Genomic DNA, 24,724 nt, shown 5'->3' on the forward strand with positions numbered 1-24,724 from the left:
CCCCCACCCCGCCAGCCTGGTCACCCCACGCCGCCTGATGTTCGGTTGTTGCATGAGGGCATCCTGGCCAATTTGCATATTCCTCTACTATTAGTATAGATAGTTTTTCTGTTGATTCTTTGGAATATTCCAGATAGAAAGTAAAAATTTGAAAGTGGTGTTATTATGGCTATTTTTTAATAATTATATCAGTTTTACTTTCTTGGCTTGCTGCTTTGGCTAGATTGAACTTCTGAAAATGTATTAAGTAATAGTGGTAATAGTAAGCATCCTTGTCTTGTTCCAGATTTAGTGGGACTGCCTTTACTGTCTTACATTAGACATGCTGGTGTGGGGTAGATGTTCTTAGAGATTGCATTTGTCATGTAAAACAAATATTCTTTCTTCTCCATTTTAACTGAGAGGGGATATAGTCAGATATATATATCCTCATTACCTTTGGGGAGATAAGAACATTGAGTATCCTGGCGTGTGTTGCCTGATGAAAACACAAAGTCATATCTCTTCTTTTCAACTTTGAATGCATTCCTCTGTGGGTTCAAGGTTCAGAAGAGCCAGTTGACCTAAATGGCCTAATCTTTGCAACTCATTAGGTTGAAGCAACATGGATTCTCTTAACCAAAGCTTTTGAGCTGGTCTCAGGATACGGGCTCTGAGAGATTTCTGTTCGTGGCACAGACATCTCTTGTGAAGCTGAGTTTCTCATGCATGCTTGAAGCTTTTACAGAAACATTTTTGGATTACATGAAAATGAAGTTTGGTGCTTGTGTTAGGAGAGCGGAGTTAAATGAGGTATTGGCAAAGCAGGAAGGAAAGGCCACAGAATCACTCCAGCAAAGAGAAGTTAGGAGAAGTGAACTGGGAATTTCCCTAAAGTTGAAAAGCAAGTGCTGTTCTCTGTCCTAATTATCAATGTCAACTTTAAGTGTGAAAATGAATACAATCCAATCTTCGAATTCTACCTCTCTGCTAAGAAGAAAATGGTCTTATCCGAAATGTAAGTAGAGGTGAGGCATACTTCATGGTAGCACTTAGTCTAATTGCAACCCTTACATGAGCGTTACCATTGCTGATGGTGGTTTTGACATGCGAAATATTGGATTTTTGTTTGTTTTACTGGACTGATGCCTGAGATTTGTTAGAATTAAATGGTGATGTGCAGGTTACAGTTTACCCACCAGGGCCTCAGAGTCCTGAATGGCTTATGATCTCAGACTTAAAGATCAAAGTAACCAGTACCTATTCTCAGTGATCATTGTTCTCTTTGCAATAACTTCTAACATACATGAATCAAAGATTTGTGTGGCTTTGAAATTTTAAGAGATCTTTGCAAATTTAAAAACATGAATTTTATTTCAAAAGGCCCCAGTGAATACATTTTTGAATCTTATTCCAAGATAAGTACCAATTTAAAATATACCTTACTCCTTTAACCTTCAAAAGTATGCTGATCTAACAAAGAACTAATGGTGAAATCCCCATCTTCCCAGCATCTGTTACATGGACAGTTTTAAAAATTCTTGGGAAAGAAAAATGTGAACTTACCCCTCAAAGAGTAATAATTTCTCATAATGAGTCAAAACACACACACGTACCCAGTATGTGGCCATTTCCAATTAGTCCCCTCTGTGCTTCTTTGCACTTTAAGTGGGAACTTTTAAAATTAAAAGCTTCCAAGGGTATTCACGGATATATTTTTTTTTTCCTGTGGAATCCTTCCAAATCTTGGCAGTTACTTCCTGTGATGTGGCCAAAGTTTTCACAGGCAGATACCGTAACTCAAAATGTTTTTTTAATCTAGTTGGTAATCCTCTGGGCTTTAGAGTATCTATGTTTCCTTAACCATTCCAGCTTCCTGTTAGCAACTATTAAACACATGAATTTCAGCTTAATGCATGGCCTTCCTGCTATCATACAAAGAAATAACAGTAACGAGACTAACTTTACCACCTACGTACTCTAAATATATTAACTGCTATTCCTGGGCATCATACTATAAAAAGGTTATTTACCAAAAGTCTACAAGTGGTCGAGTTTTATTTTTATGTCTTCATATATGTAATGTAGCTTAAGTAATTTCTGGCTTGAGACTCAAGTAAAAGATACTACCGGGTTTATATAGATTCTTAACTTCTCATGAATTCTGAGAGAGCGTGAGATTCAGCACAGGAATGCAGAGTTTTGCATTTATGCACTGAATTCTTATTCAGAAATGCTATCCAAAACCCAGCAACAAACCCCATTTCCGAAAGCAGGGGGTGCCTGTTGCTTCTGTGCTTTATTCTTTTGTGTATAAATTCCCAGGCCCTACCACTGGGAAGTGTAGACAAGCCTAGCTGATGTGCCAAGGCTGGCCTTTGGAGGTCGCGGAGAAAAAGGACAGCGATAGCAAGAGGGTAGAATTCGGTCAAGCCTTTTGTGTTGAGAGGTAGTTCCAACCAAAGTGCAGACAACATGGAGGCCTTCCCTCTCCCTCTCTGCCCCACAGGCCGCCTTGACCATCCAGGACAGCCACATCGAGATCCACAGGCTGCTTCTCCAGCCGCAGGACAGCTCGTCCCCGGGCCCCTCCTTCCGAGGCAGCCCCTTCCAGGACCCGGACAAGCACCGCAGCCTGGAGAAGCAGCGAGAGGAGCTGGCCGACATCCCCAAGCTGCAGCGCCAGTTCCAGCAGGACCAGCGGCGCTGGCAGCGCAGGTGCGACCAGCAGCGGCGGGAGCAGGAGGCCCGGGAGAGCTGGCTGCAGGAGCGCGAGCGGGAGTGCCAGTCGCAGGAGGAGCAGCTGCGCAGGAGCCGCGGGGAGCTGGACCTGCAGCTGCAGGAGTACCTGCAGAACCTGGAGCAGCTGAGGGCGGGCCAGCGCCTGGTGGAGAGGGAGAGGGGCAGGATGCGCGCCCAGCAGAGCCTGCTGGGCGGCTGGAAGCACAGCCGGCAGAGCAGCCTTCCCGCGGCCTTCTCTCCAGGAAGCCAGGAGGTACGGATGGGTCTTCAGTGCTTGCCCAGGCGGCGTGGAAGGCAGCCGCGCAGGGACAGGCTCACTCACCGTCCTGTCTCTTTGCTTCTTGTGTAAGCGCTCACGAGAGTTATTCAATATGCAGAAGCTTAGAACTTTCCCAGACAGTGCACATGCATCTTGATTTGAAGTATGGAAATGTGAAAGGCCTTGGTCCTGTGGGATCCTGGGCTCACTGTAGGTTGAGACGCCCTTACCCAAGGGAATGAACACAGAATCGCGCTGTCCCAGCAAGAGGAGGCTTGTCCTGGAGGCACCCCACCTTGAGCATGCTGATTTCCCTAGGGGAGGCCCCTCTTCATATGGTCTGGTCTTAGCCTTGTATACAGGCTTACCTGTTAGTAGGTCAGTTAGCTGTTAATGTGCAGTATAGGTCCTGAATTTAGCAAGTATAACACTGTTCTGTTATTCCTTGCTTATGCTCCTTTTGTCATGTTGACAGAGTAAATTCAAAATCCCTTTCACTAGGAATGGTTCACAGGAGTCTACTAGCTAATGACTGGGCAGAATAAAACCTTTCCGAGGATTCTGTGTTCCACTTGCACCCTCTCTAACCGTGCTTGGCAGTTCATTTGTCCCAAGAGTTTGCTTTTCTGTGCTATGAGCAAATCCATGCTTTTTTTTTTTATTGATAGTATGTAATGCTGTAAAAGTTGATATGCTTATAAGAGAGTTCTGCTGCATCTGACTTTCCTTTCAAGTAGGCTAAATTACATTTATTGCAAATACATGTGTGCATGGATATGTTTTCAGCTTTTTTATTTAACAAAAGTTAAAATGCTGCTCTCTCTTAAAATAAAGTGGAACATTTGAATGGCAGAGAGCACTACTGCTTGTGTGTGTTTTTAAGCCTCATCTTATTGATTTGAGGGAGAGAGAGAAACATCATTGATGTGAGAGAGAAACATCAATGCATTGTCCCCAATGTGCAGCCTGATTGGAGATGGAACCCACAACCTAGTTATGTGCCCTGACCTGGAATCAAATCTGGCAACCTTTTGTACAGAATGATGCTCCAACCAACGAAGCCACCGGCCAGGGCTGGGGTTTTTTTGTTTGTCTGTTTTGTTTTTTTAAAGATATGCTGGGCATAATGAATTAAAGTTTTTGGTACTAGCTCATTAAAGAAGGCCTGGAAGGAAGGAGTCAAGAGTAATGTTCTTGATTCACTCTTATTAAAATGTTGCCTGCTAAATTCTACTAGGAATAAATACTTGATAAAACTTGTTCAAATGCCTGGAGAAATTATTGGTTGTTTTTGTTTTTATTTTCTTACACAGGTAATGGAACTTAATCGATCTGAGAGTTTACATTATGAAAATTCACTCTTCATCAACGATGCTGTAGTACAAATGTCATGTAACACTTTCGACAAATCAACTCCACCAGCCATCCACCAGGACGCCACTTGCCCCCCCAGTATATCTAACTCTGACTCGGAAAGGACTAGTGAAAATCAAGTAGACCTCAAGACAGGTGTTTCTCAGCCCACGGGTGAAAACCATGAACTATGGACAGCCGCTGAGTCCTGTCAGCAGACAGCCCCCCTCCACCAAAGCAGCGAGGATTCTTGTCAAAATGGTAATTAACACTTTAAGCATCATCTGTATAGTTTCAACAAGAAGCTGTGCCTCTCAATGGTTGGCTCTTCTTTAAAGCAAATCAAAGTGTGGGGGGGCCTAGAATGGGAATAAATTGGTGCAGATGAGCTGGAGTTTGTGGCATAAACTTTTCTTTGGGGAAGTCTGGGGACTGCCACCACTTGTGAGTAACAAGACAAGCTAGACCAGTGGTCGGCAAACTGTGGCTCGCGAGCCACATGTGGCTCTTTGGCCCCTTGAGTGTGGCTCTTCCACAAAATACCAAGTGCCGGCGTGCATGTACAGTGCAATTGAAACCTCGTGGCCCATGAGCAGAAGTCGGTATTTTGTGGAAGAGCCACACTTAAGGGGCCAAAGAACCACATGTGGCTGGCGAGCTGCAGTTTGCCAGCCACTGAGCTAGACCATGTTTGGAGGGCTTACAGGATGCCAGCAAGATGCTAGGACCAGACAGGGTTTTCAGGCCTGTGGGTTAAATGATAACTTTCTCTTTCTCTTAAAAGTGAAGCAACGTGATATCTATTCCTCACTGTAGATCCTATCACATCCAGATACACATACTTGTTGACTCTCAGAAATAAAAGATATGGACAGGGTTTGTGGTAGGACTTTATTGTCTATCAGGGCAATTTCCTGTAACATTAGTGAAACCTGTATTGCTATTAAACGTCCAACATGAAACTGGTAACATCATTTGTCATTGTAAAAAAAAAAAAGTGTTGTGTCTCCATAAGTACCTCATAATAACACAATTTGCTAATCCCATTAAAGCATTTGCCAAATATCAGTGAAAGGCAGCTCGAGTTACCAACTCCACATGAATCCAAAAGATTTAAATCTAAGTGTGTTGTAAATTGTTTTCCGTGGGATATGAGGTAGGGAATGAGAAGAACTTGAAACCTCTCTACCAAAAAACAGATGGCATGCAATAGAATAAACAAATGGTTGGCCACATGGATGTGAACTAAATCACTGACAGCAAAATGTTTCAGAAACATAAAACAAGCAGCCGTATAGAACTTCAGAACTGGGCACAGGCTTATTTCCATGCTTGTTACAGATTCTAAGATTGTCAGTAGGATAACTTTTTAGCACTGGAAAGTTTTAAATCTTCTTTGAATTGTTATTATTATTAATTTGAATTATTAATCCAAAAGATGTTGATTTGTAGCAGTGGATCATTCTTTATAGTCACTGCTATAACATTCTTATTTCTTGCCAGCATATAGGAGAGAGTTAAATATTGCTTTAAAATATCATTTCAAATATTTTTTAAATAACAAATATACAATGGAATATTCATTGGGATTAAATAAAATGAAGAGTCAGGAAGCATTTATAAAATGTAACCACTTTAATATATTACTTTGCACCTTGAGGGTGATGGTGGCCACACTGCAGAATGCCTTTTCTAGGTACATGTTGCCTTGCCGCTCTGACGCATTAACTTGCTGTGTCCAGTGCCTCAGATGTTCTTGTTGGTGGGGTTTTGCATACTGGCTGTGGCCTAATTAAAAAACTCAGTTTGAGTTAAACCACATTCAGCTTTTGTTTAAAAAGAAGAATTTCTCTCCTGCTTTTTGTGTATCTCCCATCTTTCTCTATGGCTTGTGCTTCAAACTAGAAAGCTTTAAACCTTTGGCAGCACACTTGCAGGAGATAGAAAATGTACTAAGGAAATAAACAGTGATTATATACAAAACCAGGCCTCCACATGCTTGGAATTAGACGCAGCCAAGGGAAATGCTAAGAAAAAGTACTTCTGCTTCAGATATTGTGTGCCATGTAGGCCAAGGACACTCAGGCCATTGACAGAGGAGAAGAAAATCAACTTTGGCCTAAATCTCTTGGAACATCCTGGTGTGTAAGCAGGGATTAGGTCAGAAATGCAGTGTGTGCTGTTAAGCATGGAGTTTTGCAACTAGTTGAAAAACCCCTATTTATATTTGTTTACTTAAGCGTGATAAGCAGTTCCTGGAGCAGAGAAAAGAAAGTCAGAGATAAGGGGGTGATAGGGAAGTGGAATGAAAATTGGATATATGTTCTTCAGAGGCTTGTCAGGGCCAGATAAAATTGTTCAAACCTCGCCAGAGCCTTCACAGCTCATATAATTGAAAGTAGCACAGAATAATCCCCTGATGTTGGTCTTCGAGACCCTGCAGTGCTCTCCCTGCATCGTCGTAGGGGCGGCGTTGGGTTGGGAGGAGCAGGCTCAGGGTGTGCCGGTGGAGGGGACAGTCCCTGTGCTGGCATCAAGGACAGCGCAGTGCCACTGTCCCTACTTTCACACCTGGCCGCTGAGTCTTTGGGTGAGGGGTCCCCACTCCTGAGACCCAGAGCTCACCATGTTCAGGCTAACAAAATCTGTCTCTCATGTTGCTGTCGGTGTTTTTGTTAAACGTGCATTTAAGCATGATCTGATTAACGCTGCACTGAAGATCTCATCTGTAGGCCGGCCCTACGGTCAGCTGTCTTCAGGCGATGCCTTAAGGACTGGCTTGCTCTACTGTCTGGTCCAGCACTCGGTGCACATGACCAGCTCAGATCAGTGGAGATGTGAATTTCTGGAACAGGATAAACCAAATGGAAAAGTTTGTCTGTAAATAAAATTCTCAAATGTGTTTAGCTGTCACCTACACTGGAGTTTTCATTGGTTTGTTCAACCCAGCCTCGCCAGACGTCTCACTGTGCTCCGCGTGCTCTGGTTGTGATTGGCTTCTGAATTGCTCTGTCACCACCACCACCAACAGGTGACATCAACTTTCAAGCACCGCGCTAAGGTTTCGCCTGGAGAGACTTATTTACCACGCAGTCCGCTGAGATGGTTCTGTGACCATCTCCATTTGAGAGGGGAAACTGAGGTACAGGGAGGGTCAGTGACTTGTCCAAGGTCACACAGCTAGTAAGTAGCAGAGCCAGAGATGAACCTGGGGAAGACAGGCTCTGGAGCCCATGCTCTTAATCATTACCCTGTAAACTGTTGATTTCTAGAAGTCGGTTTGGAATTAGACATTTTAGAGAAGTTGGAGTAGAAATAGAAGAAATTGGGTTGTAATGCCTAGCAGGATGTCCGAGATTAAGAGCTGGGGGTGGTTGTTTTCTTTCTCTCCCTCCCTTTAATATTAGCATTTGGAAAACCTTTCTAAGTCTTTGGGATTGCCGTGGGCAATGCTTGCATGGGTTCTGAGCACCTTCAGACACCATGAATACTGTTAGCTTCACTCTGCCCGAAGACACCTTTTCGTAAGGATAGTTTCTGTAATGATGCCTTATGATGCCCCATGTTACTTGTATATTTTTTAAAATTAAATCTCTATTGTTCAGATTATTACAGTTGTTCCTCTTTTTCCCCCCCATAGCTCCCCTTGTATATATTTTTTTGAGGTAGCACTTGAGAAAACTTTACTTTGCAGTTTTGGAAGCTGTTTCATGAACAAAATTCTTGGATGTTTGAATATGATATCCAAATTGGAATTTGGTTTTATTTATAGAGGAAGGGACGGTTAGTTTAAGAACTTAATCTGTACTCCTCTGAGGGATACTAGCCACGAGTACAGAAAATGTGAAATTTTTAAACAACGTAGTCCCTGTGGGACAATTGCTGTGTAATTGGCCCCATGAAATGCTCAACTGCATTACTCTTCTTTAAGGCAAAACAAACAAAGAAACACTTTATTCCTATGAGGTTTTTTTTTTTTTCTTCTCGCTTTAGAATTCTAGAACTATTTACTCAATGCATCTGTTAGTTTATGATGTTTGCCTTTTTCATTAATCAACAGAGAAAACACTTCATGGTATGAAAATTAATCTGAAATCTTCTTATTCCCCATTTTCAGTTATATTTTTATCTGTACCTCAATTTTTGCAGGCTACCTGAAATGTTTCTCTTCAATGTAAAGCATTATGGTTTTGCCATGCATATGAAAAAATTTAAATCAAGAGCCAAAGTTTATGAGTTAGTCATGTAGATATTGGAAAAAGATAATAACTTTATGTTTGAATTCCAAAAGAGTGTTTCCCTTTGCTTCATATTAGAATTTGGTGCCCATCAAAATATTTTCAAAATTCAAAGCATTGTATTCAGAATATTTCATCTTGGCAATGCTTTTTAAAAAAATACAGACAGCTGTGTTGAACTCTAAAGGACTTTTTTTTAACATATGGAAAGAAAATAGAAAATTTCCCAATAAAAAGCCATGTTGTAGTTAGCATTTAAGTAAGTCTTTAAGAAGTGAGTATATGATAATTTCTAAGGTTTTGCAACTATTCCATAATTCAGAAATGGCACCGTATTTATGTGGAAAGGAGCTTTGCCAAAGACCTTTAGGCAATTTCCCATAAAACTGAAACTGGCATTCGGTACTGTCAGCTTCAGTGACAAAGGTGTATTTGACAAGAAGGCGGTATGAGTTTGCTGGGGCTGCCATAATAATGTACCACAGACTGGGAGGCTTAAACAACAGAAATGTATTTCTGCACCGTTCTGGAGGCTGGAAGTCTGAGACTGAGGTTTTCTTCTCTCTGACTTCAGTGGTGTTTCCCATGCATGTCTGTGTCCTAATTGCATCTTCTAAGAATACCAGGCCTGTTGGATTCAGGCCTTCTCTAATGAGGTCATGGGGGTTAGGATTTCCACTTTCTCATGCATGTCTGTGTCCTAATTGCATCTTCTTCTTCTAAGAATACCAGGCCTGTTGGATTCGGGCCTTCTCTAATGAGGTCATGGGGGTTAGGATTTCCATATATGAATTGGGGAGTGGGGGCACACTTTAACCCTTAACATAGGATAAAATGATTATACATTTTTTTCATTGCAATATTTTTAGTTGTCATGAAGGCTTTGATTATTTATAAATATACCAAAGTTGAAGTATAATTGACCTACCTTGTGAGCTTTTTTTACTTGGTTAGAAAAGTGAGTTGAACTTTATTTTTCGAAAATGGCATACCAGTGAAATTGTGATAAACATAGGTCTATATGTCTATAGACATAGGTGTCTGTTATCAAGCCTATGTCAACTCATAGGAATTAGGGCAGCAAGTATGGAATCTATAGATTCATTCGGCCGCATTTCCAAACCAAGGCCTTCATTAGGAGCTTTGGGAATTTTGAGCTCTCTTTATGATCAGGAAGGATATTAGATGCCTTTATATTGGATTGCTTAAATGAAACCAGAGCTGAAGGGTTGGAAACATTCGTTATGACAACAAATTATTATTTAGATATATTTATGGGAGTTTGTAGAAGTCAAAATTGGGAAATCATTGGGCAACTCTTTATCTTCCACAATCTTGACTAAAACTTTGGGTAAAATTTAAAGGAAACCATAATATTGCTAGCTCTCAGTAATCTACATCTTGACAAGACTATAATGGATTGGGCTCAAAGGCTTACTTTTAATCTTTCTCACTGATAGTGTAGATGACTGACTTTCTCCTTTTGCAGATTTTGTACCAGGAAAGGGAAACATGCCATTTGCTTGTAGAGCCTGGTGAGCCACTGGTGCTGCCTGCCAACTTCCTGATTGCATAGTTCTCTGGGGGCAGATTGACTGTGTGAGCCAACTGGGCCAGGGCCATCCCGCCTAGTGCACAGAGCCCAGGACACAGCGGGAGAGCAAACCAGCAGGTGGGTGGATTCAGAGGCAGCCAGCCAGCCATGTGGCTGCCTGTTCCTCCCCACCCTGGGCTCCAGTTTGGTTTGAACAAGCTGCTGAAGTGGGAGTCCACTGAGTACAAAAGAGTCCAGAGGTTAGGCCTGGCCTTGGGTTATCCTTAGCTTAAAACACACACACTTACACACTTGTACATATACACACATATATGCCATCTATGGGCCACATATTAGACTGCTCTACTACAGTGTGGCTTTTATTCTCAAAGTGATTTAAGGGTTGGGTCTGGAAGGGAGGTTTGTAACTATTTACATACCAAACATGCCTAAAGGATAAGGCATGCTCCTGTCAGTCTCAATGACTCGTGGGATAGTGATCCAAAACTGGTAAAGGAAGCATCACCCTGTCCATGGATCAAAATCTGGGGACTGTCTCCTTCCTCACCCTTTGTCCACCCAACCATGGAGATTCTATTTTTAGGGCTTGATTAAAATGTGGAGTGTTCAGCTGAGGACTGTTATTTTATATTTCCCTATGAAGAATGTGACCATCTGGTCCAGAGAGTGGCAAACTTTTTCTTAAAGGACCGCATGGTGAATATTTTAGTCTTTTGGGGCCATAAAGTCTTTCCTGCATATAGTCAACTCTGCCATGTAGCTCGAAAGCAACCATGGACAATGCGTAAAGAATGCAATTATCTGTGTTCCGGTAAAACTTTATTGATTGAAACAGGTGGTCTAACTTTGTTTTTCTCCACTTAAGTTGAGGAGGTTATAGTCCTCCTGGTTTGGGCAGCACCTCTTATTAGCACTTACTGTAATTGGAATTAATTGCATGTGTAATAATTTACGTAATGTCTGTCTGCCCCACAATACAATCAGCTATGAGGGTAGAAAACTCCGTGTGTCTTCTTTAATTGCTCCATCACAAGCACCAAGCACAGTGTTTGGCATGTAATGAACACTTGATAAATATTTAGGACATGAATGAAGGATAAGGTTTGCACACTTTGCAGAAATGAAAGCAACTATGAGCTTGTGCCACACAGCTTGACTTTACTGAGGCATTGAAAGAGGTCAAGAAAAGCTAGTAGAGCTATGCGGTGTGATGGTGGTTCATATGGGCCAGCTAGACAAGTGCCTCAAGCTAGCTCACTGAATGAAGTGAGTTTCAAACTTTTGTAAGATGAGTTTATGTTTATTTTTGACATGCTGTATTATTTTATATTAGTTTCAGGTGTACAGAATAGGGGTCAGATAGTTATATACTTTATGAAGTGATCCCCCTGATAATTCTAATACACCCCTGACACCATATATAGTATTCCCTATGCTGTGCTTTACAACCATGACTATTCTATAACTGCCAATTTGTACTTCTTAATCCCTTCACCTTTTTCACCCAGTCCTCCAATGCCCTCCCATCTGGAATCCCTCAGTTTGTTCTCTCTCTCTCTCTCTCTCTCTCTCTCTCTCGTTTGTTTCTGTTTTGTTTCTTTATTTTGTTCTTTAGGTTCCACATATCAGTGAAATCATATGGTATTTGTCTTTCTCTGTGTGACTTATTTCACTTAGCCTAATACTAGATGGCATTCTTAAAATGTCTGGGTAACTGCAAGATTTCTTGCCTTTAATATCTTTTTGGATTCTAGGTAGCAGACTTTAACAATTACCAACTTTTCCTCATTACTGTGGAAATAACTTTGTTTACTGAGGTCCAGTCCTGTTGATCACTTTGGGATTGGCACTCTGTACCACTCTAGAGAGGATCTTTTTATATGAGTTATTTTTTCATTTAGATCATCATGTGTATAGTCCCATATGGCTATGCGTATCAAATAAAAATGTAGTGTTCTCCACAAAATGCTTTAATTTATTCTAAGCAAGTAGAAATGCATCCATTGCTGTCATTTTAGGAGGATAGCACATAAAAAATTTAGCATTTAATTCTTGTATTAATAACTATTAGTCAGCTTATCTGTTCACTGTGGTATTTCTTTTTTAACCATAAAGTAGCTCCAGCACCAGTAAATTAAATATGCGTCGCTAGCTCAGCATCAATGAAACACTTTTGTAAACCCTTTTTCTCTTGCTAAATCCTATTTAACAGTCCAGTGTATCTCCCCAGGCAAAACGGTTAGTATTTGTTTAGGTAAATACACTTCTATAGTGGGAACCAGGTTCCCTGGTAGACCTTCTACTTGTCAGCTTTCAAATATGGCCTGAAATATCACACTTTTTAAAAATAGCAATCTTAAAATTAAGTCTAGTGGCATCTTAAGAAATAGATCCCTTTGCTTCACCCCAGACGAACTGAAAGGCACTTATGTGCTCTTGGCTGGTCAATTCCCAGACACAGCTGGCTGAGGGGAGAAGTCTTGGCTGTTCTTCTGCTCAGACCTCGAGCCAGATAATAAATAAGCTTGGGCCTGCGTTTTGATCTGCAGAGATGTTACGTTGCCATGATCAATCACTGCTGAGTTTCCTTGGATAGGGGGCCGGGTATCCATTCTCTTTCTGGATGAGATATTAATTCAATTTAATTTGATATGTTAATGCTCGGTTTGAAAGTTTACCTAAGGAAAAATGTAGTCTTACGAGGTTTCCAGTTATGCCGATAGGACTCTGAGCCTTTTGCTGAACAATTTCACAGTGAGGCTGTGCAAAGTGATTTTCATGGGGACGCCCTTCCACAGTTCTCTCTGTGCAGCTTTCATTACACTGCAGCCCTTTCTTCCCGCAGCAAAACATGCAGAATGTTTGGTTTAAATATGGAGTTTTTGGATCCTCCACCAGAAACACAGGAGACGTGCTTCTCCTGGGAGGTGAGGCCATTTTGGAAGGAATGGTGCTCTAAGGCTTTGGAAGCAACATTTACAAGCAAAACATTGGCAGAGTTCGTTTTTATTTAATGACCTGCTTCCTACCAGTGAGCTTGGCATCCTGTGCAGTGATTTGCAATCAATTAATCATACAGAATGTTGTAACGCCGCAAGAAGGGCATTGCACTCCGAGACTCATAAATCCACCAGCAACGAAAACAGGAATTGCATGCTCAAAGCCCTCTTCATGTGAAACCCAGAATAAGAAGGTGGTTTTAACAGTAAGGTATCTTCGGAAGCCTTGGTACGTTCTTGTAGATTCTGAATTTTGAAGCTCCTGTTTCTCATGGATGGTGTGGCCTTCTCATGGGATCTCAGAATAGGAGTCTGTACATGTTTGCCTCATTCACACTAGACCCTGGTCATGTAGATGAGAGAATTCTGGATTCTTCTGGATTACTGAGAGAAGGCTATGGTTTTGGTTCTCCACTCCCCCAAATTCAGGGCAGTCATGCTCAATAGAGGTAGGCCATGTTTTTGGATGTCTTTGTAGGAATGATTCAGGAAGGCAGCATGTTCCCCTCTGGGGAATACACTTACATTTGCTAGAGGCAGATGGCAGAAGATGGGCTGGTGTGATATTAGCAGTCAAGGAGGTTTCGCATACTTGGCTTTGCCAAAAACTTCTGGAATCTGCGTGTTTAGGATCTCAGGCTTGTATTCTTGTCATTTCAGATGTGCCCTTAAAGTTAACTGTTAAGCTATGCTGGACTTTTTTCTCTTATTTTAGCATAGTAAATATGGGGCTATTACATATTCTTAAAATTGTATAAGCTTAAGTAGCTTAAGTGTATGTATATTGTGTTGTCTTTACTCGCTTCCATATGGTTCTATTTGGAGGATGTTCTTAGCAAGGATATGGAAGCTTGATGTATATTCCATTTGATTACAATGGAACCTTCTTTTAAGAAACTAAAGGTTTTCAAAGCTAGTATTACTTCCAATGAATAGGTTAAACGTCTATCTCTTGATGAATTTATTCCTACCAAAGTTGTGCTATTTTTGATTACTTGTTCATTTAGCCAGATTTGCATGACATTATACACAAGTAGAACTCATCCTATATTTTTAGATGCTTGATGCTTCTGTTCAGCATGAGCTCTAAAATACATTCACCAAGTTTTGCATATGCAGACCACTTTTTATGGGCACATCCATGGGTGGGAGGAAGCACAAGGAACAATTTTGGCCAAAATGTGATGGTCTGTTGGTCTGTGTGTAGTCATGAGATCGTATTTTGCATTCAGGCTCCAGTGTGAAGAAGTGCAGTTGCACACGGATATCTCCCTGGGGACCATGCACTGGATCACACCCCCCCTTGGAAGGAGACTGCAGCAACACTGCAAGGGGTCAGGTGTTTAGCTTTCTCTTAAGGTACTCAACTACCTACATAGATTTAAAAAATATTAAAGTTATTTTATGCTGAACAAGCAGCCTGAGGTAAAGTATTGTGAAGGATCAAATACTAAATGCGTCTTTTATGAGCTCCCTCTGCTCTGAGAGGCCTTAACAAACATGGGGGGTATGGTGGGAGAGGCTGAATCTGAACTGTGTAAGCCTAGAAGCAAAGGAAGTACTGGGGAAAATCACATTCAAATTATCCTACTCAAAGAAGTTATCATTGCTCCTGGTAAGAATATGGAAGATATTTGCAAATGCTCCTGCCAGTAAATTAAAATATTTCCTCTTTGTATTCATCAGATAAGAGACGTAGATATATTGATATACAGAGATATAGCAGATGTGTTTGACAGATTCAATCTCTTGCCTATTGCAGTACTTAAGATATTCAGTTACTCACCCACACACACCTGGACACACCCACCTACCAACATAGAGACAGAATTAAATGTTTATTTTTATAAATCAAAGTGGGCTTAAAGGCAAAATATTTATTTTCTGAAAAAATGTATAGTATTTCTATAAATATATAGTTCTACAAATTTATAGCACTATGGTAATGTGCTATGGTAACTATTGGTGATGATTTTCATTTTTTAAAAAAGATGATTATTTTCAGGGTGGTTTTTTTTTTTAAGAGACCATTGGCTAACTTTGAGAACATGATTTAAGAAAATTCAGAAAACGTATTTCCTGAAAGGCTTGATTAAATAACTGAATCAAGACTATCCCAGAAAATCCACTAGGATTGAAACCTGCTTGGCAAATATTATTTTTGACCAAAATGACCAAGACTAGACATGTTTCTGTGAGGAAAGTAGGTGATGTGATATTTCCCTGTCATTCAAAGGTGAGAAGATAAAGAATCCACCTTCTCCCACCTCTTCAACCAAGTTTCATAAAAAATAGACTGAAAAAATACTTTTCCAGTATAATGACCTTTACATGAATTATCAGTACTTCACTTTTCAGTGAGAGATTTGAATGAATGAATACGTGAATGGATGAACAAATGAATGCATGAAAGAATGCAGTTGATTAAATAGAACAATGAAGATGGTTGACTGGCATAATGATTAATACAGAGGGCTTGGAGATTATGTCTGGGTTCATATTCTAGCTCTGCCATTTGCTACCTGTGAAATTTCAAACAAGTGTTTACACTTACTTAGTGTGTCTGTTTTCTTATCTACAAAATTGGATTTCTGGTAGTGCCTGCTCTGTAGGTGGTAGGAGAATTACATAATACAAAACATAAAATACTTAGAATTTTGGGAGTACTCAATAGACATGGTTGTTATCAATGTTACTTCTATACTTTGTATTAAGAAAAGGGGTAATTCAGTAGGTGGTGCACTGGTTCACTTGAGCCACTGGACTGCTCCCCAAATGGTTGCCGTGGTGACCTGAAAGACTTACTCTGTCTCATTCCGATATTTTCCAAGAAGGCATGTCTCAAAAAATATTCCATAACTCTCCTGGCTCTTACTAGGTTTTACATGATAAAAGGTTCTCATAGTCAGGTAATGTTGAGAAATGCTGGTTTGGGGACTACACAACTTTTTTAGAACTTTTATTGAGCTCGTGTGTACTGTGAATCTCCAGAAGTGGCACTTCCCAATCCTATTTAACCACAGCAGCTTCCTCTCCAGCCCAGCATCTTGCAGGGTGACTGTTTCTTGAAATACACTGGGAAAAACATTGACGTAAATAGATGTTAAAATAAATTCATTGCCTGTGGCACATCCTTCAAATACATTTGTTTTCTCCCTTGGGAACAGTTGAGATCTAAATGACATATCCCAACACAATTTACCACATGGGTTGTCTTTTGAAAACTAAATTCAACATGATGAGTTTAAGATAGAGCTCTGTTTGCCTGGCCAGTGTTGCTCAGTGGTTGAGCATTGACCCATGAACCAACCAAGAGGTTTGATTCCCAGTCAGGGCACATGCCCAGGTTGCGGGCTCGATCCCCAATGGGGAGTGTGCAGGAGGCAGCAGGTCGATATTTCTGTCTCATCAATGTTTCTATCTCTCTATCCCTCTCCTTTTCTCTCTCTCTAAAATCAATAAAAACATTTTAAAAAGATAGAAAAAAAAAGATAGAGCTTTGTTTGGCCCCCAGGTTAGCTTTTGGGTTTATGGATAAGGGTTCATGGACAGTCTCCTTAGGGCTTGCCTGGGTCAGCTTTCTTGGTATTATCCAACGTGCCATGTGCTAAAGTTAGCCGTCCCTGATGCAGCACAGGGAGTTATGTGTTTGGGCCTAGAGCAGTGGTCGGCAAACTGCGGCTCACGAGCCACATGCGGTTCTTTGGCCCCTTGAGTGTGGCTCTTCCACAAAATACCGACTTCTGCGCATGGCCATGAAGTTTCAATTGCACTGTACGTGCGTGCCTGCACATGGTGTTTTGTGGAAGAGCCATACTCAAGGGACCAAAGAGCCACATGTGGCTTGCGAGCCGCAGTTTGCTGACCAGGGGCCTAGAGGACTGATCTGGCCTCCAGTCTCTCAGCCTTAGTCTCACACTATTCTGTCCATTCTTACCCTGTGGTCCAGCCATCTGAAGTTCTCTCACTCATCCAAAAGGGCAGCCCCCCTACATATATTTCCTCTGTTGGGAATATCTTCTCCTCCATTCTTTATTCCAAAGCTGGTTAACTCTTACTCATCTCTCAAGACTTAGCTCCAGGTCACTTTGTTCCGGACTCTCTCCAGAGCCTCTCAGTCTGGGACAGGAGCCTCTCCTGTGTGATCCTGAAGTGCCGAAGACCCTTTATTACTTTCCACCATATTTTGTCACTTTTCCCCTTTAGACTCCAAGATGTTTTTTATAATTTGATTGAGATGAAATTTGCATACAGTGAAATGCTCAGCTATTAACTCTATTATTCAGTCAGTTTTTTGGAAAGAATAGGGCACAGAATGTTTTCATCACTCCCGAAAGCCCCCTTACACCTCCCTCCAACCAGTCCCCACCCAGAAGCAAATACCCGTCTGCTTTCCATCACCACAGGTTAATTTTGCTTATTCTCGAGTGGCATGGAATCAGCACTATGTACTTTTTTGTGTCTAGTCCCCCTGTCCCCCCCTCCCCAGCATATTATTTTTGCGACTCAACCATGCTATTGCATAAATCCATAGTTGGTTCCCTTTTACCGCTGCATAATCTTGCATTAATAAATTTACCATTTACTTATACATTTTTCTTTTGATGGACACCTGACTTATTTCTAGTTTTTTGCTATTGTGGATAAAGCTACTGTGATCATTCTTATAATCTTGTATTAATAAATTTACCATTTACTTATACATTCTTCTTTTGATGGACACCTGACTTATTTCTAGTTTTTTTGCTATTGTGGATAAAGCTACTGTGATCATTCTTGCACAAGGCTTTTTGTGTATTATGTTTTCATTTCTCTTAGATAAATACCTAGGAATAAAATAGCTCCTAGAATAGGTGCCTGTTTAACCTTTAAGAAACTGAAACAGTTCTTGAAGTGATTATACAGACTATACACTTCCTGGGTGCTGGGACGAGATTGTGTTCAACTCGGTTCTCTGGTGTTCGGCCCAGTGCAGGGCACGCGCTAGGCTCTCAATGCTTATTGAAGAATGAATGGATGAGAGGCTCAAACCAGTTTTTATTTTCACATGTCCCCAACTAATCAACAAAGAATGGATGCTTTATCATCAAAGGGATGAAAACGTGGCTAAATGTGGACTCATTCTAGGCAGGCAAAAGTCACTAGACTCTCAACGCTTATTGAAGAATGAATGGATGAGAGGCTCGAACCAGTTTTTATTTTGACATGTCCTCAACTAATCAACAAAGAATGAATGCTTTATCATCAAAGGGATGAAAAGTGGCTAAATGTGGACTCATTCTAGGCAGGCAAAAGTCAGGGGCAGTATGGCTCCCTTCCCCCTGCTCCTGGGGCTGAATTTCTTGTTTCAGGGCAGCAATATGTGCAGATGAAGCCAAGTATGTAGACTTACAGGGGACCCAAGGAGGGCCCTGATCACCAGTAGCTGCCAAGCTTACCCCTAGAGTTAAAACTCCCAACACTGCCATTCAAGATCCTTCATAGCCTACCTTCCCAGCACCCATCCCTTTATTCATCTCCGTAAACTCATTGCAGCCAAGCTTGACAAATCTTTTTTTTTCCCCCTACAGCATCAAACTACACCTGGAATACCTCCACAGGAGGCATCTCCTCCTTAAATATCCTGGTCAGCCTTTAAGGCTCAGGTCAGATGCTGTCTCTCTGAAGTCTGTCCTGGTCACCACATCTGGAAACTCTCCCTCTGGAGGGCCTCTGACATGGTGTCCAGCAGGGGGCAGTATCATTAGCCAGTGAGCGGGATGTCCTGTTTTCATTGTAGTTGTCTGGGTTTGCATCTTCCTCCTCTATGAGGGAACAGGCTTTTTCAGGGCAGCATGCTTTGTGGCCCTCAGCAGTCTGGAAGGAACGGGGGCCGCTGGTCACTAAGGAAGTAGCTGAGACCACTCTTCATGATCCTTTCTTTTGCTGGCTGACTCCACCAAGGCAGGGGTGGGGAACTTTTTTTACTGCCAAGGGCCATTTGGATATTTAGAACATCATTCGCAGGCCATACAAAATTATTTTGGGTCAAACATTTAAGTAGCTCACTTCTAATGCCTTGGCAGGTACAGAGCCTTATCTGGCCTGCGAGCTGAATGTTCCCCACCCCTGCACTAAAGAAAGGTTAAGTTATATGGTAATGCTATGGCTCCTTGAGAAGAGGACACTGCCAAGGGCCATTTGGATATTTGGAATATCATTCGCAGGCCATACAAAATTATTTTGGGTCAAACATTTAAGTAGCTCACTTCTAATGCCTTGGCAGGTACAGAGCCTTATCTGGCCTGCGAGCTGAATGTTCCCCACCCCTGCACTAAAGAAAGGTTAAGTTATATGGTAATGCTATGGCTCCTTGAGAAGAGGAGGAGGATAGTGTGCCAACTGGGGATTTGTATCTGCTGGTAGATAATTAAAGGGAAATTAGCAACTTGCTTTAGGCTCAAGTGTTAGTCACAGGTCACATGTCAGAAAGCACAGATATTAACAAGCAGAGGAGCTTCATGTGACATGTGTATGCATAAGACAATTTAAAATTGGGAGAGATGGCTCTAAGGAATAGAGCAGTTTAGTTTGTGATGCATATGTTCTCTTTTAATTGCTCTTTTGGTAAAGTCCCAATTTTGCCTCTGCTCTGCAAACTGCCTACTTCTTTAATTGTATAATTTATAAAAATACTTATTTTAAATGTAACTTTCAGAAATATACTCTTATAACAAACATTAATGTGAAAAGAAGGCCAAGGGTGTGAAAACCTGCATTGAAGAAAACATTTTCTATATATGTTGTACTTTTAAAATTACCATCATTTTTGAATGGCATAAACTCAAGGCTTTAGTTGGAAATGATATTTCAGGGTTTGGCGTCTTGGCAAATGTTATTTCACAAATAAGAATTATAAGCCCTAACCAGATTGGCTCAGTGGATAGAGTGCTGGCCCTCGGACTGAAGGGTCCTGGATTTGATTCCGGTTAAGGGCATGTACGTAGGTTGCAGGCTTGATCCTAGGCCCTGGTCAAGGCATGTGCAGGAGGCAACCAATCTATGTGTCTCTCTCACATCGATGTTTTTCTCTCTGTCTCTCCCCCTCCCTTCCACTCTCTCTCTAAAAAAAAAAAAAAAATGACATCTCATAGTTCTATAGTTGATCAAGAGAAAAATACCCTCATTTGTAGACCTTTCAAACATTGGATGCCTACTTTTTTTGGTCGAGTAATAACATAATTATTAAAAAGTACGTAGAACTAATTAACTTGGGTGTGTTTGGTATAATTGCTTGCCTTCTTCTGATTTAGAAAAACACTGGATTTTGTGTGCTTAAGAATTTGAACAGCTGCTTTTCCCTCTACTGAACCAGTAAGAAGTAAATGCAGCATTAACATTCCTTGGTTGATTTCCTGCATTATTCAGCTGGCAGAGAAGTGAATTCATTTTTTCTTCTCTCCGAGAAATGAGAGGCATAACTCTGTCAGTGTGGGTAGGTCGGGTCCTATGGCAGGCAGTTTCCAGGAAGTCCACTCCGCCGGCATGGTACCTAGACGTTCCTGGTCTCCACATCCCGCAGAGGAATTCGGCGCCATGAAAATACTGCCCTGTCCTTGTAGCTGGAGACCTGCATGTCGTTTCATTTGGCGCACTTTTAAAAACTTGTCCCTTCTTTTTAGCCGAGACTCCAGGATTTGAACATCTTAATTTGTTTTGATTTAAAAATTGAACTTGACATATTTTTTGTCTACCTGAATGTATTATGGACAATTTCAGACATGTTTAAAACTAAACAGAGAAGTCAAACAACCACTCAGCTTCAAACATTTAGGTAGTTATGGCCAGTCATGTTTAATAAGCTAGACTCCTCCCCCCACCCCCCGCAAAACACACACCCCCTGTATTATTTTGTAGCAATACCTAAAAATCATGTGTAAATGCTTATCAATCCATAACATTTCAGTATATATCTCTAAAAGATAAGGCTCTATTTTTTAAGCTATTATCACACCAAGAAAAAATTAACAAATATTCCATAATAATAACATATAGGCAGTATTTAAATTTCCCTTTCTCTCTTCATATATATGTATGTATATATGCATATGTGTATATCTTGTTTTTTTTACTCAATGTCCATATTCATAAATGTAGCACCATTTTAAACTGTTGTATACTATCCCATTATATGAACAAATGAGAGCATCTTCATTACCCTACAAATGAGCAATAAAGATGCTTTCTGTTTTTTCCTATTACAAACTATTCTCAGTAAACATCCTTTTATACACATGTCTTTGGGCACATGATTGAGAGTTTGTTTAGATTCGAATGCCTAGAAGTGGTGAGGATGTCTTTGGTTTTTGCCGGATATTACTGATTTCTCTCTGAGGTTGTGTAATATCACTTTCAGCAGCTGTATAGGAGAGTTCCCGTTTCCTCAGCTACTCCCCAGCACTTAGGACTGTTAGGCTTCTAAATTTTTGCCAATATCGTGAGTATGAACTAGTAGCTCATTCTTGCAATTCACACTTCCCTAATTACTAGTGAGACTTGGTACCTTCTTTCCTACCTCTCCATAACTGATCCACAGTATTTACACACACTGAGCACATCGAATATCTATCAGCTTCATTTTCCTTCTTGGAAATTTCCCTTTCACGATCCCCTGTCCTCCTGTTCCATATGCCCTTGCTGCTCCCTCGGCCTGCTATGTGGCTGTTTCTACCCCCTCCCGCCGGGCTTCCCTTCACATCTCTCCTGTGTTGGATCCTATGTCCTCAGTCCCACTCTCTCTCTGTAATGGCATATTTCTTTATTTGGTGGAGGATATCTCCAAATTCCCTAAGAAAAGGTGTAATGAAAATAATTTTTTCCCTAAATTAGTTGAAATGTCTTTTGCATTTCATTTGTTTATTTTTTGCTACTTTTACACTTGGTTTTTATAATATATCTGGGCTTAGAATTCTAGATGAAAATTATTTTCCTTCAGAATTTTGAAAGAGTTGATTCTTCACTTGTCATGGTTGCTGTTGAGAAGTCTGATGCCATTCTGATTGCTAACCCTTTGTTTGTAACTTGTTCTCACTTTTTGGAAGCCTTTAGAATTATAGTTTTATCACTTTCTGGATGAATTTTATAGTATGCCTTAGTGTGGTCTTTTGTTAAAATCATTTTTGCTGGTTATGCATTAGGCTTTTTCAAGTCTCTAGACATATTTGTCTTGATTCTGGGAAATTTTTTCTTAAAAAAATTGTTTCTCTTCAGTTTTATCTTACTGGAACTGTTTCTGGTTATAAGTTTGGACTCTTGGGTCCTCTGATTGTTCTGTTATTGTTTTTCTTCTATTTCCATTTCTTCATGTTTTTGTTCTACTTTCTAGAAGATTTTCTTATCTCCTAATATTGCATTAATTTTTAAAAAATCAGCCAGCATATTTTTAATTTCCAAGAGATATTTCTTGCTCTCTTATAGTTCCTATTTTATGGACTCTTGTTTTGTGGCTAAAATATCTTTTAAATAACTCTTTAAAGATATTAATTGTTTTTTTGGAAGTTTCCTTCAGCTTCCTGTGTTTTGGCATTAGGTCTGTCTCTGTGCTGGTTCTAGGCTCTCTTTCATATTCCATAGTTACCTACCACTGTGGATTGTTGTGAGAATTGAATTGAATGTTTGACTCAAGGGCAACTAATGTTAGTGTCTTAAAGAGAGAAGCCCTATAAAGCAAAACTATCTTGATTTTCCATTTAATTCTCAGAAGACAGGGATTAGACTAAATAAAATTTTAAGGTACTTTCTAAACATGAGAATTTTAAATTGGCGATTCCAATGACTCTAATTAAATTAGGTAGAAATTTTGAATCAGGTATCCACTATTTTGTTCATCTTTTTGGCAATGCATATTAACACCTACTATTATAAACTGAAATTTACTTTGATATTATTGGACTAGACATACTACTTTTACTTCCTGTTTCTTTAATATTATATTTTCATTTTAAGTAAATTCAAAAGACTAAATAATAGGAATCCAAATTCTAAGAGAAGCTTATTAATTTACTGCCACAGTCAAATGCACCAGGGTACGAGATCTCTTCTGAATTATATTTCACATAGGAGAGATTAGATTATTTAGGCAAGAGCAAAGACCATACCTGAATTTGTATCATTTTTTATATATGTAGCTATAAACTCAAATGAACCGCATCTATTTTATGTATCTTTACACATAGATATAAATCCTTACATGGCACTTGCCAATGCCTTGTCATATAGTTACATTAAAATTGATCTAAGAACACTCAGCATCCAGAGGAGGCCTCTAATTTATTGCTACAGTGTTCTGTTTATGTCAGATATGTAGAAGCTATGCTGTTGTAATAACAGAGAACCCTTATAATTTTATAGTCCAACTATGGACTTTAAAAAATGTATCATGGAACATTTCACACATTGGGTTATCTTAAAGCAAATCTAGGGTGTTCTGTCATTTCATCCAAAAACTAGAGGCCCAGTGCATGAAATTCGTGAAGGCGGGGGGGGGGTAGGGGGAGAGAAGGGGTCCCTCAGCCGGGCCTCCACCCTCTCCAGTCGGGACCCCTGCCTGCCTGATCACCCCTAACCACCTCTGCCTGCCAGCCTGATCCTCCTAATTGCTCTCCCCTGCCGGCCTGGTCCCCTAAATGCTCTCCCCTGCTGGCCTGATCCCCCTAACTCAGTGGTTCTCAACCTTCTGGCCCTTTAAATACAGTTCCTCATGTTGTGACCCAACCATAAAATTATTTTCGTTGCTACTTCATAACTGTAATGTTGCTACTGTTATGAATCGTAATGTAAATATCTGATATGCAGGATGGACTTAGGTGACCCCTGTGAAAGGGTCGTTTGACTGCCAAAGGGGTCTCGACCCACAGGTTGAGAACCGCTGCCCTAACTGCTCTCCCCTGCTGGACTGATAGCCCTAACTGCTCTCCCCCGCTGATCTGATCGCCCCTAACTGCCTCTACCACGGCCCTTGCCACTGTGGCTTTGTCTGGAAGGATGTCTGGAAGATGTCTGGTCTAATTAGCATATTACCCTTTTATTAGAATAGATACTCTAGTATCTTTCTCTAAAAGACATGGACTCTTTTTCTTTTTCATCAACACAATATCATTGTTACACCTAAAAAAATTAGTAATTTTACTTAAAATCATACTGTCAGTACTTGAATTTCTCTGATTGTCTCAGTTTTTCCTTTGGTTTGTTTGAATTGGCTTCCAAATAATTTCATATATTGTGTTTGGTTTGTTTATTTCTTAAGTCTCTTTTAAGGTTCTCCTGTCCTTTTTTAAAAAAAATCTTACAATTTGTTGAAAAGACTGGGTTGTTTATTTAAAAGACTTTATTTAGGGGAAAACTATTTTCTGAAAAATTTCTTATATTCTGGATTTTGTTGATTGTATCCCTGTGGTGTCATTTAACATAACATATTCCTTTGCCCCTATATTCCCTGTCAACTGGTAGTTTGAACTATGTTTGATGTTTGACTAGATACATGGTTTATTTTTTGGCATGAAAAAATCTTCATAAACAGTGTTGTATATTTATTGTGTTGTATATGTTGTCTATTTCCTAT

General features: G+C 40.4%; 1 protein-coding gene across 8 annotated transcripts in view; it reads left to right on the plus strand.

Annotated features, from left to right (window-relative positions):
* Nucleotides 1–24,724, plus strand: part of ARHGEF28 (Rho guanine nucleotide exchange factor (GEF) 28) — a 224,342-nt gene that overhangs the window by 192,342 nt on the left and 7,276 nt on the right. For 6 of the 8 annotated variants that reach the window (XM_014549703.1, XM_014549713.1, XM_014549710.1 and 3 more), the window contains 2 exons: nucleotides 2,489–2,974; nucleotides 4,294–4,594. In XM_014549703.1, the coding sequence (XP_014405189.1) occupies nucleotides 2,489–2,974; nucleotides 4,294–4,594 (787 nt within the window). Of the gene's footprint in view, nucleotides 1–2,488; nucleotides 2,975–4,293; nucleotides 4,595–14,357; nucleotides 14,485–24,724 lie in introns of all 8 variants that reach the window. The other 2 variants (XM_005858023.2, XM_005858025.2) reach the window with 2 other exon arrangements.

The sequence above is a fragment of the Myotis brandtii genome, unplaced genomic scaffold, assembly GCF_000412655.1.
Source record: "Myotis brandtii unplaced genomic scaffold, ASM41265v1 scaffold115, whole genome shotgun sequence".
NCBI classification, from domain to species: domain Eukaryota; kingdom Metazoa; phylum Chordata; class Mammalia; order Chiroptera; family Vespertilionidae; genus Myotis; species Myotis brandtii.